The sequence below is a fragment of the Aricia agestis genome, chromosome 4, assembly GCF_905147365.1.
Source record: "Aricia agestis chromosome 4, ilAriAges1.1, whole genome shotgun sequence".
In the NCBI taxonomy this organism is placed as follows: domain Eukaryota; kingdom Metazoa; phylum Arthropoda; class Insecta; order Lepidoptera; family Lycaenidae; genus Aricia; species Aricia agestis.
The window spans coordinates 7,430,029-7,445,963 of NC_056409.1; the positions used below are offsets into that span (position 1 = coordinate 7,430,029).

At 43.6% G+C, this 15,935-nt stretch overlaps 1 protein-coding gene across 1 annotated transcript; it reads left to right on the plus strand.

Moving 5' to 3' along the window:
• Positions 1-577: 577 nt before the first annotated feature.
• On the plus strand, positions 578-14,512 carry LOC121726466 (RIB43A-like with coiled-coils protein 1). Its single transcript, XM_042113856.1, has 9 exons — positions 578-741; positions 2,667-2,807; positions 3,555-3,709; positions 4,255-4,390; positions 9,742-9,830; positions 10,240-10,395; positions 13,759-13,846; positions 14,009-14,115; positions 14,369-14,512. The coding sequence occupies exons 1-9, from the start codon at positions 619-621 to the stop codon at positions 14,508-14,510; spliced, it is 1,137 nt and encodes a 378-aa protein (XP_041969790.1). The 5' UTR covers positions 578-618; the 3' UTR covers positions 14,511-14,512.
• The last annotated feature ends 1,423 nt before the right edge of the window (positions 14,513-15,935 follow it).

Consider the following 15,935-nt stretch of genomic DNA (forward strand, 5'->3'; position numbering starts at 1 on the left):
AAAACAAAAATATATTAAAATTTCTGACATGTCACAGTTCCACAAATAGTCAAATAAACTATACAGGGTCACTGACCTCTATAATACAATGGACATTTGGAGTCCATTTAACCAAAAAATAGGGTGTTATTTTTTTTACTACTACAATACGTGATACGGGGGCCGGTTTCTATAGCAACGTTATATCAATTTCATATGATTTGTTTTTCATACTTAAATATTTTTTAACCTTTTAATTAAACAATGCGTTTAACAGGAAACACCTATAAGCCTTTTCAACATACGTTTAAAAAAATCACCTTTATCGCGATAAAGGTGATTTTCCGTATACGGACTCCTATGCTTTTAAAACAAAAATATATCAAAATTTCTGACATGTCACAATTCCACAAATAGTCAAATAAACTATACAGGGTCACTGACCTCTATAATACAATGGACATATTTTGGAGTCCATTTAACCAAAAAATAGGGTGTTATTTTTTTTACTACTACAATACGTGATACGGGGGCCGGTTTCTATAGCAACGTTATATCAATTTCATTTGATTTGTTTTTCATACTTAAATATTTTTTAAACTTTTAAACAAAAAACATCTTCTCTTTTAAATTAAAAACATGTTGAAACTACAAATCGCGACTGAGCAAGATAGAAAAGAAGCCCAAAATAGGGAGAGACGCAGGCAGTGCGAGTTAGAACGGAGATCGCGCATTTTCAATGCGAGGAACAGGAAAATTGGTGTAAGACGAATTTATCTTTAATTACGTTGACCCATCATGGACCAGTGTATTAAGCGATTTCATTCGTGTAGACCAGTGATTCCCAAAGTGGTTCAGGTGGACCCCCAGGGGTCCACGCGAAACTAGACGTGGTCTACGTTGGCCCTGTCAAAAAATGGGGTCAACAATTTTATTGTAGGCGGGTCCATGTAAATTAATTTGGTAAGCAGTGAAGAACTTTTGTGCAAGCTTGATTTCGCTTATTAGAAAGCATAAGCCAGGGATGGCGAACTCTGCCTTATCAACGTGTCACTGACGCGGACGCTTATTTGTATGATCAGTAGCGTGCTCAAAATTTTATGTCGTATGCTTGGTTCGCCATCCCTGGCATAGGCGGATAATTTGTTGAAAAGCACAGCTGTTACTTAAAATATTAGCATGTTTCATGGTATTGTTGGGGGAGGGGGGACTTCCTTCTATATACTGGGCCCAATTTCGCCAACGTCTGTTGGTGTTAACAGCTTGTTAGAATGTCATGTCTTCTCTTTCATTCATAATAATATGAAAAACGAAAGAGTTAATGTGTTACAAATTCGAGAATTAACTTTTAACAGTCATTGGCGAAATTGGGCCTTACTCACTTAGACCATGCACATCAGCCTCTCCTCCACCGCTGCTGGAGCAACTCAGATGGCCGCCAAAGTTGCGCGCCACCTGATCCTTAAATGACGCATTTCACGGGTATTGCTATGAGCTACCGTATCTATATCCTATTTGCTGTCCAATTTACCTAGATACCCGTAGGAACAACTTACTCCGGTAACTTCCAGACCCGGCTTCCATAAGTCCTCCCTGATAACAAGACTTACACTTAGCCTCTACTTACTTATAGGTACCTACTTTGTATACAGGGGCACAGATGTATTAGTAGTACCAAACAGGGGTTAAAGTGGTGAACACTTCCCGATAAATGCCGGATATGCTATGTCCACCATTTAGATAACTTGACAGATAGAGTATGGAGAATCTGTCTAAAAAGTTGTGGATAGCCGCCTACGGCACTTTATCAGGAAGTGAGACAGGGCCCTTAATATGACCTGATCACCGGATGCTGATGCCGCATTCGTCACTACTCGTCGTGGCGCGCAAGCGAGGACGTTTAGCCCGTCAGCATTATCGGACGGGTCAACGAACACCGCCGCTGCCGCCCCCGCTCCCCTCCCGGTTGCGCCGACCCCGAGTCCTCAGGCGACTCAGAAAAATTTTGCGACTGTTGCTGGTCGCCCCGCACCTCCCCCGCGGGCGAAAACTAATGGGGCGAATGAGAGCCGCAAGGCTCCGAAGAGTCGCGAGACTGAGAGCCGCAAGGCTACGAAGAGCCGCAAGGTGGAGTCTTCTCGGCTTGGCAAGGACGAAGGCAGGAGGTGCGATGAGGAGGGCTTCATACTGGTGGAGAGGAGGAAGAAGCCCGCCGCCCGCAACCATCGCGGCACCGCACCATATGTACCTGAGCTGCGTCTGCGGAGCGAGGTCCCCGCGACGCCCCTGTACATATCCCGCCTGCACTGGTCCATGGAGGTCCAGGACGTCGTGGACTTCATCCAGAAGAAGACACTGCGCCTGAGGGTCGAGCGTCTGCAGTCTCGCCACAAGGTTAACTTTAGCTCCTTTGTGGTGAGAGTACCGACGAATCTTCTGTCGACTTTCGAGGCGCCGGAGTTCTGGCCGATGGATGTAGTCTATCGGAGGTTCCGGGGGAGACTCCGGAACGAAGCGAGTCACGTCGCCGGCAAAATGTGACAGTGTTAGTTTTTAAGTATATATAAAATATGTATGTTAGTTTTAAGGTATTTATTATATAATTATTTGTATGTTAGATTTAAGGTATTTGTTATATGGGCCTCTGATGCCTGAATAAATGATTTGATTTGATTTGAATATTATAGGTCGATGTGCCGTTTCTCGAGCGTCAGATAGAAGAGAAGCGAGCAGAGCAAGATGAACAGAAACGAAGGAACCTCGCCTTTGCCCAGCAGATGATAAAGGACAGCAACTTGGCCGTTGAGCTGGAAGCCAGAGAGAGGGAGGTATAAAAAAACAACTATAATTGTTCTCTAATTAATAATTTCAATTTAATAGTAGGCACCTACTACCAAAGCTTTCCATAGATTACCATTCGCCTTTGTCTTCTTCAAACGGTGGAAGGCTCTCCTATTAAGTCCTAAGATTTGTTTACATCTATTATGATAGTGTCCTTAGCACGGTAAATCCCATTGTACATATACGTGGGAGAGCCATGCTTCGGAACGAATGGGCCGGCTCGACCGGAGAAATATCACGAATACTCACAGAAAACCGGCGTGAAACAGCGCTTGCGCTGTGTTTCGCCGAGTGAGTGAGTTTACCGGAGGCCCAATCCCCTACCCTATTCCCTTCCCTACCCTCCCCTATTCCCTTCCCATCCCTACCCTCCCCTATTACCCTATTCCCTCTTAAAAGGTCGGCAACGCACCTGCAGCTCTTCTGATGCTGCGAGTGTCCATGGGCGACGGAAGTTGCTTTCCATCAGGGGACCCGTTTGCTCGTTTGCCCCCTAATTTCATAAAAAAAAAAAAACTGCTAATAAATTACAAATTACAATAGCTACCAACAACGAGTCACTGTCTAATCGCGATCTACCAATAAGCACCCCGTCACTCTTTGCTCTACCAAAAGTTTTGTACGGCCTATACTTACTTCTAAAATCTGGGGCCTATACCATAATACCATAGAGTGGCCGTGCAAAACTTTTAACCCTTTTTAGTAAAGGGTGTACCTCTATCATCATTACCCAGGAGCGCCGCCGCCTGGAGCTGGAGATAGACGAGTACAGGCGGCAGTACCAGCGGCGCGAGGACCGGCGGGAGTTCGACCTGTACGACCCACACGCGCTGAAGCAGCTGCAGCCGCGAGCCACTGACGAGGCCGTTGGACTGGCCAGCGCCCAGAAGTATGTTAAGAAGATTAAGGGCCTGTTTCACCACTTCCTGATAAGGCTATCCACCAATTAACTTGACAGATCAAGTATGGAGAATCTGTCAAAAAAGTTGTGAATAGCCTATTAGGCACTTTATCAGAAAGTGGTGAAACATGCCCTAAAGCTTTTCACCTGAAACGCCGTTGCAAAACGTATAGCTAAGTAGGTGGCTCGGAGCAGCATATAAAAGATCACAGAGCCAAGCCACAACACTTGCAGCTTCGCATCGTAAAAATCAATGTTGTTCCGCAACGTTTGTTTTTGCGATACGACGCGGTGGCATGATGTTGTTTGGCCCACACAGCTGATCCGGTGCGCTGCGTCTTCAGAGCAGAAAAATACATTGATCGCCGCTACGCAGATCTCTACATGTGCTTCAATACAATAAAAGAGACGGTGACAGCGCAATGCGACATTTACCCTGACACTTCATCACATAGTTTCGTCAAAACACCGCGTCAGACCCATCATGTAGCATAGTATCCGAATATTACTAAAGTAAATTTAGTCTCTTAAAGGTTTGAAGGGGAGGACTTGCAGTACGAGGAGCGTAGGAAGATCATGGCGGCGCAGCGGAATGCGTGGCTGGAGCAGCAGGTCCAGGAGAGAAAGGCCGCGGAAGATGAGAGGAGGAAGGCTGAAGACGCTTACATGGTAAAAAATCTAAAACTGAAATTCAGGTTATTCCACAAGAAGCGTCTTTTGCGCAATTGGTAGTAGTACCAATCGCGCAAAATACGCCTGTAGAGGCACTATAACTACATTGGAAATATCTATATATTAGTACGTGAGCCAAAAACTTTGTATCCCTTTTGACGAAAAACGGGGAAACGTAGGTGAATGAAATTTTGCACAGTTATAGTTTACATGGTGAAGGAGTGCATCGAGCTAATATTATTTTGAAATTATGCTTTTATCATACATTTTTTTAACGAATAAAACATTACACACACTACAACACACACACTAGGAAAAATGACAGATTTTTAGTGACAAGCCTATACATACGAATTATACTCTTTTATTTATGGTTGAAGTCCGTTGACAACAAATGGATTATAGTTTTTTTATTGAATCTTAGCTACTATTAGACAATGCTTACACGGCCAGTCTGAGATCAGCTGAGTCCCAGAGATAAGAGTTGAAAAAAATATGATTTAAAGTCAATATTATTTTTTTACAAAATATAGGTAGTAGTCCTAATGTCGTTGAAACTAAGGTCAAATTTCGACCATTGGGCGATCTCTAGTCATAATAAATGTGTCAGTGTAGGCACCAGGCAGCGTAAGCAAACTGCTTATTTGCAGTTTATGTTCATACCTTGTATAGAGCCGTAAAGAATGCCCGTAGCCACCTGCTATTTTACATAAGAAACACGTGTTGAATTGTTAATGACTTACCTATAGTAACAGCTAACAACTAGCTAGAGTTTTTAAGTGGTAGACGCAAATAAATTACACAATTAATATTTGCTAGAAAGTCATTTCGACGATGAAGTCCCAATACATACAGTATTGGCAATTGGCAATAAGTCCTTAACTTTTTGAGAAATTATGGTTTTCATGTAGATTGTAGAATGTACAGTAAAATAATAAAAATTAAAAATTAAAATCGTAAAATGCAATGTTGCATGTAACGAGTATGAATGAAGGAAGGAACAATTATTATATCAGAGAACTAGACGTTCCGCGCGGCTTCGCCCGCCTAAATTAGATATTTCACAGACAAATTAGTCCACAAAAAATAGCCTATGATCCTTCACGTGGTCTACTTCTTAACTGTGTGAAATAACAGAAAAATTGTTCCAGTAGGTAGTTCGTGAGATCGGTCCACAATTGACGCAGTGGCTCGTCTGCGTGACGTGGTCGAGGAGGAGACGTCCCGGGGTGGAGTTGTGTTGGCAGTGTCCTTAGACATCTCTAATGCATTTAACTCCATGCCCTGGAGCGTCATCGAAGCCGGATTAGAGTACCACGGGGTGCCACGTCATTTACGCCGGACCATCAAAAATTACCTCTCCGAAAGGTCGGTTCAATACCCGACGCAAGACGGATGGGAGGAGCTGGAAGTCGATTGCGGTGTTCCACAGGGATCAGCCTTGGGTCCGACCCTGTGGGACATCGGATACGATTGGGTACTCCGTGTTGTACTCATACTTGGAGCCGAGTTGGTTTGTTACGCAGACGATACTTGTGTGGTTGTTCGCGCACGAACGCATAGAGAGGCGGTAATTCGGGCGACGGCTGCTGTCGCACAGACAGTTCACCGAATTAGAGCGTTGGGCCTCACAGTTGCATTGAACAAAACCGAGGCCGTTATGTTCTATGGGCCCAAGAATGCGCCACCACTGGGTTTGGAGATTGTCGTGGGCGGAACGAGGATTGCCATATCGCCGTCGATGACGTACCTGGGCCTTGTATTGGACGGGCGTTGGACTTTCGGGGAGCACTTCCGTCGGCTCTCCGAAAAGGTCACGAGATCTGCGGGGGCCTTGGCGACTCTACTCCCGAATCTCGGGGGTCCGAGCCTGGGCTGTCGGCGCTTGTACATGGGTGTTATCCGCTCAATGTCCATGTACGGAGCGCCAATATGGGCTGAAAACTTGTCACCTAAAAATGCGCTAAGTCTTGGGAGGCTTCAGCGCGTAATGGCTACAAGAGCAGTTCGCGGATACCGGACGATCTCAAGGGATGCGGCCTGCCTACTTGCTGGAAGCGTCCCTTGGGACTTACAAGCGAGAGCCCTCTCCGACGTTTACTGGCGTTGCGCAGAGGTCCGCGCCGGGGGTGGCAACCCCCTACCGGACGCTGTACGTCGGTGGAGGGAAGTGGCGAAGGAAAGGACATTGATCCTGTGGGAGGAGCGGCTTCAAGAGCCGCAGGTGAGCGTTGCCCTAATAACGGCCATACGCCCGCTCCTGAAAGAGTGGATCACCCGGACATACGGCGCACTCTCCTTCCGACTGACACAGGTGCTGACCGGGCACGGCTGTTTTGGTCGGTACCTGTGTGAGATAGTAAGGAGAGAGAATGACACTAGGTGTCATCATTGTGGCGACGAAAGGGACACGGCCGAACACACTGTGATGGTCTGTCCCTCATGGACAGGACAGCGTGCGGCCCTCGTGGCCGCAATTGGACAGGACCTCTCGCTACCAGCTATCATTCGAGCAATGCTGAGTAGCGAGACCGCGTGGACGGCAGTTGACACCTTCGCCCAGGAGGTTATAGCTGCCAAGGAGGAGGCCGAACGCAGCAGGGAAAGGGAGGCGATCGACCCCTCGAGACGGCTAAGGCGGAGACGTGCGCGACGCCAGCACAATGATCCACCCTAGCCGGGGTACTCGTGGTGGCGGCGTGGGGACGCCGTCATCAAATTCGAGTCCCAGAGTGGGTCACGATGCACAAAACGCTCCGTGCATCGTGACACCAGAGCCCAAGCAAGCCCCAAGTGGGGCCTCTGTCGGCCTGCGGGGCGAGAAGCGCCCCCAAATGAGTGTGGTCTGACAAAGGTCGGACGGCCACTGACGGAGTTGCGGTGGGTGTGTCGTGCCCGTGGCTTCGTCTTGGGTGGCGAGAGGAGCGTCGCAGAGTTTTAGTGGGTAGGGTCGCGGCACATACCATCTTCGCCGCGTCGAGCCCCACATATCCGCAGCGGGAGTCCCCATCCCCTGCGTCGAATGCGTTAATGCATTTCTCTGCGTGAAAAAAAAAAAAAAAAAAAAGGTAGTTCGTGAGATAAGCTCTTTCAAATAAACTTCCTTCGTTTTTTCCACATTTTCCTCTATTTCTTCGCTCCTATTTGTTTTAGCGTGATTAAATATAGCCTATATAGCCTTCCTCGATATAAATGGGCTATCTAACAATGAAATAATTTTTCAAATCAGACCAGTATTCAAATATATTCAAATAAGCCCTTTCAAATAATTTCCCCCGTTTTTTCCACTCTTCTACTTTATAATACACTAGCTATTTGACCGAGTTTTGCTCGGTATTCGATAAAACCAGAATAAAATGTCATTTTCTAAAAATTATTTGTCGCCCCCGAAACCCCCTATATACTAAATTTCATGAAAATCGTTGGAGCCGATTCCGAGATTCCAATTATAGTATAGGTCTATATAAATACAAGAATTGCTCGTTTAAAGATATAACTAGCTATTAGACCGAGCTTTGCTCGGTATTCGATAAAACACGAATTAAATGACATTTTCTAAGATGATTCCTAGCTAGATCGATTTATCGCCCCCGAAACTCCCTATATACTAAATTTCATGAAAATCGTTGTAGCCGATTCCGAGATTCCAATTATTATATAATATATATTTATATACAAGATTTGCTCGTTTAAAGATATAAGATAAGATATTAGTATAGATATTTTAAAAAATATAAGTATTCTGAATAAAAAAAATATATTTTTTTTAATACAATATTGTATAATCATTATAATAGGCTCTACATCGTCGATATACCTACAATCTACATATCTGTACCTCAGAGGTATACAACATTAACTGCCAAAACAAAAATTTTACAGGACAGGCAAAAATGCGCGGAGCGAAACTTTGAATGCAATTTTGACATAGTAGCTTTAAAGATATTGCAACAAACTGAACATTATGTTTTATTATTATTTGTTGAAATTATATTGTAATACACAATATTATATTAAAGTTAATTCTTGTCTGATTTTGTGGACTTGAGGTTATTTACCTTGCAACATAAATGAACTAAGGTGTTTTAAGAAAGCATTAAGATATTATCATACTTCTGTTTACCTCTAAATAAACCTTGTGGATGTTATTGGAATTCGGCATTTAGAAACATTAATAATAATAATAGCTCCCACACTGGTTTCGGTAATGGTGGCCGGTTTCATTGAAACCAGGCCAGCTGCGCAGGAGTAATTTTATAGTGCCCAAGTATGTGCGCAGTACACAAGAGCACTCTCTATTCCTTTACTCTCATAACCCAGTGGGACGGAAGACCGACACGACTGGCGAGAGATCAGGCGCAGGACCGACTTTTTACATGCCCATCCGACGCATGGATCATCTTACTTGTCAGACAATCAGGTAATCAGCCTGCATTGTCCTAACCAAACTTGGAAATAACATGTTTCCAACGCGGGAATCGAACCCACGACCTCCGAGTCAAGAGCCGCGCTCTATACCACTAGACCACGGAGGCGTTAGAAACATTAGTACCTGGATGACCGAGCTTTGCTCGGTATAGCAAACACTCATTGACTTCGCGTCACTTAAAAAACAAAGTAATAAGTAGGCGCGCTCAAAACAAAGTAATAAGGGTGATTGTTTTTGTTTCACCACTTCCTGACAAGTGCCGCATAGGCTATCCACCACTTGACTTAACAGATTTTGGAGAATCTGTCAAATAAGTTTTGGATAGCCTATCCGGCACTTTATCAGGAAGCGGCGAAACAGGCCCTGAACACGGTAAATAGGTATCCCGTTTTTAAATCTTAGTGTTAGCTTAATAGAAACCTGATAATATGATAGTATGTAAACGAGAATCGTTGTAATAATATTTTGTTAGGTAATTACTATGAGTTAAAACTACAACAAGAATCATGTGAACTAAACTACTAACAATTTTTGGCATTGTAAAAAGTATCTTAACACCAAGAAATAAAGATCAATAGCATAAGACGTTTAAAGGAGATACTATTGTTTACCTCTCGTTGTGTCCAATGAAAGTTTAATGAATATTATTATGTACGCGCAAAGCGTAGAGGTAAATAATCTTATGGTCATTTGAGGTCCTTTACCAGTTAGATTTTAGTGGATTTAATGTTATATACGATTGGATATTTCTTTTTCTACATGTAATAGGATTTAATGTCGTATACCATTAAGTAGAACCGGTTCTTGCGATTTTAATGGTGCAAAAAACTTATTTTCAAAAAAAGTGGAGTTACTATTGTATACCTCTGAGGTACAGATATATGTTGCTCTATTTATCTCAATTACTTTTTTTATTTAGATGGCCATAAAAGCCAGAGACGCTCGCGTAGGCGAGCTGGACAGACTCGAGCGGGAGTGTCGGTACAGGCTGGGTCAGGCCAATCTCAGGTACAACTTAAAAATATATAAATAGCAGGAAATTGTAAAAGACAAGAAAAGTAGAGAAGAATTTACGCCTCTAGTCCACCGACGCGACGCTGCGAACTGCGAAATATCTGCGAAACCAATACGAAACAGGGCCCTACCACGAAACGGTTTTGAGACTCAAACAATCGTACGAGATCGTATGTTGCGTCCTACTCTAACAAAGGTGAAGTGACGTTGTTAGACGGGACGGGGCATTCTCGTCCGATTGTTTGAGTCTCAAAACGGTTTCGTAGTAGGCCTACAGGAATAGAACGAGATGCAATATAACGCATTGTCGTGTGGCGGATGAGACAGCGAATCGGTTCGCCGCTGCTTCGCAGTTCGCAGCGTCGGTGCACTAGAGGCGTTATGGTATAAAAAAAAATCTCAGGTACAACGAGGCGCTGACATCAGAGAGGAGGCAGTTGGAGCAGATGATGAGGGAGCAAGAGGAGGCTGACAACACCGCCGAGATGTACAACCATCTCACGTCTGATATGCTGACGGAGAATCCGGACGTGGCGAAAAGCGCTCTTGGGAATAACAGGCAAGGGACAGTCCGCAGTGTCGGTTACATTTTTTATGAGAGTAGGCCACCTTATTTCCGCGGCCCCATTAACGTAATCTGAGTGCTTACTGCTTAGTCAAGTTGAATTCGCTAGTTTCGATATTACGAAGTTAGATGTCAAAAATGTATGGGATTTGATTTAACGCATCGCTAAGTGTCAAATGTCATGGCGCTTGCGATGCGTTTAAATGTCAAATCCCATACATTTTTGACATCTAACTTCGTTATCGAAACTAGCGCATTCAACTTGACTATGCACTCTGTATGGCCTCAATGAACGCTATCACCCCTAGGCAGTGGCCTAAAACGGCCTATTTATAAATCCGGGACTGGCAAGGGGACATCCATTTAGGGACGCCGTACGTTATAGGTAGAGCAAGAGGTTAGGATTTTAGGAATACCAAACGTGGCTATGTGAAAATAAAAAATAAAATACTTATCTAAAACTAGATGACGCCCGCAACTCCGTTGCGCCAAAATTAGTTAATCGCGCGGGAACCGCACATTTTTCCGATATAAAAAGTATCCAATGTTCTTTCCCGGGACTCAAGGTATCTCCATGCCAAATGTCAGCAAAATCGGTTCAGCGGTTTGGGCGTGAAGAGGTAACAGACAGACAGACAGACAGACAGACAGACACGCTTTCGCATTTATAATATTTGTTAGAGAATAGTAAAAGTCTTGAATTATACATTGAGCGATATTTATTCGAGCAGAGTTTTACCTTACATGTCTCAAAGTTAATTACAGAATGAATCTATCAATGCAATATGGCTGGCTTTTATACCATTTTACCCAAAAGAATAGAACTTCCGTTGACAATTGAAATATAGCAAAATCATAAAGAAATACATTAAAATTAAGAATGGCTAAGAATAAGTTAAGTACATAATTCTAAATATTAATTAATGTACTTCTCATATTTTAGATAATATGAGAAGGGGAATTTATAACGGAAATAAATAATCCTCCCGCCCATTTATAACTAACTAATTGTCAAAATCAAGTACCTTATTAATATTTAAAATATAATAATCACTTATTAAAATTATATATAGTGACTAACATAATATACTGATTTAAATAAATAAATATAATATCATGTAGCTTGTCCATTGACATCCGCTAACAATTAGTATGGATACATATAGAGCTATTTGAAGATGGTTATGTCAGTTTCACATTTGCTAATTGCTAGTATAAATAGTTAATGGAATCAGGCGTTACTTTGCGGAAATCCATAGTTTAAATTTAGGTTGTTATTATTTTTAGCAATATTCCGCGAAAACAACTTGCACCTTTAAGTAAATGAGTGAGTGTACGCATAGGCATGCGTACAGCACCTTCCTCCTCCCGCACTGCCTATGCGTACACTCGCATGCAATAACTTGCAAACACCACCACCACACAAGCACAACGTCCGTTAAGTGCCGTCACCTCGCGTACATCATCTCACACCTGGCCCTGGTTGCGGGCCTGGGTGGGGAAACATGCCCAGGGGCTAGGCCCCTCTTCATGTGGAGATCCATTGGGAAAATTTGTTGCGCATCCGATATAGGCGAGATGCGCAGAGAGAGAAAGCCGATCTCGGCCGGGACAGGTAGGGTCCCGGCGGCGCACGAGGGTCCCCGCCCTGGAGCGGAGATGACGTGTATGAGACCACTCCCACGCGTCTTTCCACTACGCTGTGGGCCAGACCGAGCTGGGAAAATAAAAAAGGGAAAGAATAACTTCCCGGAGCCCTGGCATGGGATGCCGAGGGAGGAAAGGACACCGAGGGGTCGGCGGTAATGGCAATAGGGCTGCCACTCGCCAGGCCCCTGGTGTCACGGTGAAAAAGGGGGCCGCGTTGGGGGTTTAAGGCCCAGCGCGGAGGCGGTGGGCGGCTGATACCACGCTGGGGCCGCGTACGTAAGGCGGGACCGGACGTACGTTTTGTAGAGCGCCAGTCGCATGTTGAGGGGCACCGTGGGGGCGGCAAACAGGGGGCGGAGCTGGGGGGCAGCTGCCCTAGCGCCGGCTGCGGCCTGTTTGCATTGCTCGCCCATGGTGAGGCGGCGGTCTATAGTGACCCCGAGATACTTGGCGGTGTTACGCCATGGGATCTCGCCGTCGCCGATCTTCAGGGGTGGCAAGGTGGGCCTCCTCATGGACACGGCGAGCGCCTGGGACTTGGCAGCGTTAACTGACAGTCTCCATTTGCTCAGCCAGTCAGGGAGGAGGTCCAGCGTCCTCTGGAGCTTGACGGCGGCATGAGAGAGCGACATGGATGTCGCGAGGTAAGCGGTGTCGGCTCGGTACCTCAGGTTTCCGTCCGGGTGCAGCATAGGTCTTGTCGGGGCTGTGGTGTGGGTCAGGGCGCGACAGAGGCGGTGCAGGGAGTGCCAGTCATCACCGGCGTCCATAATGCGCCGGGACCAATCGGCGGCATTGTGCTCCCGCAGCGCACTCTTCACCTGCTCGGTGAGACGATTGAGTTCGGTCTTCATCCGGGGGCAGCGGGTTTCTTGCCAGCGCCTGCGCAGCCGCTTCTTATCTTGGATAAGAGCGGCAATGTGGCGCGGCAACGCGTAGCGCCTCTGACTGTGGCCGGTGGCCGGCTGAGAGGCCACTTCCAAGGCGGCAGTGATGGAGGCGGTGACCTGCTGCGTCAGGTTCTCCACGTCTTCCGCAGAGGCCACCGGAAAATTGGGGGTGGAGTTGTGTAGGTGCTGGGCTAGGCCATTCCTATAAAGTTTTACATAAATGCGATAAAGGCTTTCGGCTGAGCGTGTTGGAACAATTAGAGATCATAAAAGAAAAGAAAAATAACAGATTTGCATTGTTGAATGACCAAACTTGTTTGACCACGTCACCGCTTATTAATATGTTCGGGGACCGTACTAGTGAGAGTAGTGGGGGTAGTGGGCATAGTAGCGGGGCTCGATAGTGTATAAAAGGCGGTGTTTTGGCCGGTGGCGGCACTTAACGGACGTTGTTCGTAGAGTCCACATCCTGAGGATGCTCCGGTGTTGGGGCGAACCGCGCGTCGAGGTTTTCAACCTGCATGGCGGTGAGGGGCCTTGCACGGATTTGCCAACATTATTGCTTGTGCGGTGGTGGTGTTTGCAAGTTCTTGCATGCGAGTGTACGCATAGGCAGTGTGGGAGGAGGGAGGTGCTGTACGCATGCCTATGCGTACACTCACTCATTTACTTAAAGGTGGAAGTTGCTTTCGCGGAATATTGCTAAAAATAATAACAAACTAAATTTAATTTCTAGTATAAGTCAGAATACACCTAAAAATGTTAGGCTAATTGGGGGTACCGCCACATAACTAAGTTACTTCTATAAACGTTTCAGAATGATTGGATATTTGTACAAGGGAATGAACCAAGAGGAACAGAAAAGGTTTTACGCAGCACAAAAAGAACAAATGGTGGCTGCCAAGGTAATCGATTGGTAGAAGCATATTTTTCTACTTTGTCACAAACGTTCCTATAAATTGAATAAACTTTGTAACTGAAATCTACTTTTAACCGACTTCCAAAAAGGAGGAGGTTTCTCAATTCGACCGTTCTGGTATAATATAATATTATCTTATTTTTTTAAGATGAAACGCGAAGACGAACAGAGGATGGAGGCAGAGTGGCAGGCCCTAGGCAAAGCTGTGCAGAATGAGGTGGCGCGCCAGGATATAGAAGAGCGAAGAAAAAGAAGGTAAGCCAAATAATAATTAGCCAATGCCATAAAACAGTGGTTGGGACTTTAATTTTCAAGGACCGTTTGGCAGCTCTGGATTTATGTATAGGGCATAGGCAGTATAGACCATGATCTAAGGGTGGCAGCGTCCTATGGCGTCCTAGGGGGGCGGCCGCAAAATTAAAGTGGCCTATACTCGTAAAAAAATATAAATCCGGGCTCCGGCCCTGCCGTTTGGGAGTTAGTTTTTCAATAAATATTTATCTTTTAGGCAACTGGCAAAGCAGCTTATGGAAGAAAATCAGCTTCTAGCCCTCCAACAGAAGGAGAAGGAGAAATACTACAAAGAAGTGTTCGTTAACAACATACCAACAGAAGAATATTACTCGCAGTTTAATACGACAACTAGATAAATATTCTTAGCTAATTGCTTTATATCAGCTTTGAAATGTTCCCTTTTAGGTCTCTTTGGCGCGGGAGTGAGCGAGGGAACCAAAATTCTAAGCGTTACTTATTTCCTTAGCATAGAGCTAAAGACTTGTTTGTAGAACTGAGTTTAATTTATAGCCCTTATTGCTATTATTATAGCAATAAAGGCTTTTAATTTTTTTGTCATAGCTATTCGTTTTGGCTAGCTTCCTGTTACAAAATGGTTTATTTGCTTTTTGAACATAAAATTAATAGGTAAATTAATATAGATTATAGATGCTTCTTAAATCTAGGAAAATATCCTTATAAGGATGAATAAAAGTAGATTCTTCTAAAATAAGTGTTTTATTTCATTTTGTCACAGTATAGTAGTATGAGTGAATTATGACTTAATTATAAATATATTTTTTATGACTTTTATTACAATTACAACTAAATTTAAATTATATCCCAATTCAAGTAATATAACAAGTAAATAGACAAGTTTTTAACATATAATAAGCACGTGTGACGGCCCTTTTAATCTACTAATATAAAGATCAGTATCAGGTATATCTACTTATGTCAGGTACAAAATATAGCATGACTAGATTTTTGTATCTTTTGGGATAGATATTATTTACTATACTACTATAGGTAATATAATTAGGTAAGTGTTACTTGCAAGTCGCACCAGTTTCGAGGATCGAAAGAAACATTGTTGATGTCTCTTTCGATCCTCGCATTTATTAAGAGAAAGCATGATGTTTTGACATACGATTAGTAATGCGGGCTCCACATTTGCGGCGCGAATACTTGCCCTATATTCAATTTCATTGAACAAATGCATATTTCTATATATAAGTACTTGGCTTAGGAAACCGTATTTCACCCTTATCATCAAACAAAAGCTTATGATTAATAAATAAAGTCGATTTGAAAATATGATTTTATGAAAATAGGATTTGTACTGACGAAAACGCTTTTGCGGTACTTCCGATATGGATGTGACGTCATCAGACTCGTAATTTAATATATTTTATTTATCGCGCTCGTTATTTGTAAGTTTATTTGTACATAAATAATAAGAATAAGCCTAGAAAGATTTGTAAAATATATTTTCATGAATATTCTAAAAAAATCAGTTTTATATATTATCTCCATTTATTGTAGACGGGAAATGAAATGGCCAAAACTTTTCTCCAAAAGTTTTCAACATTACAAATTATTTCTAATTTCTTATTTAATTCTTTTATAATTTTTGGGCACTTTTAGACACATTTTACATTAAGCACATAAAATTTTTTTCAATAAAAAGAGTCTAAAATACAAAACGTATGACGTCACACTATGGCGGACAGTATTTTCGGCGCCATTTATAAGGCATATTTTTCAATCAACATTTTTATGGGTTTCTACTGAGTAAAATA

Coding starts and splice junctions, on each gene's coding strand:
- LOC121726466 (XM_042113856.1), top strand. CDS start 619: ATGTTGAAACTACAAATCGCGACTGAGCAAGATAGAAAAGAAGCCCAA. Junction 10,396..13,758: donor AGCGCTCTTGGGAATAACAG/GCAAGGGACAGT, acceptor TAAACGTTTCAG/AATGATTGGATATTTGTACA. Junction 14,116..14,368: donor GAAGAGCGAAGAAAAAGAAG/GTAAGCCAAATA, acceptor TTTATCTTTTAG/GCAACTGGCAAAGCAGCTTA.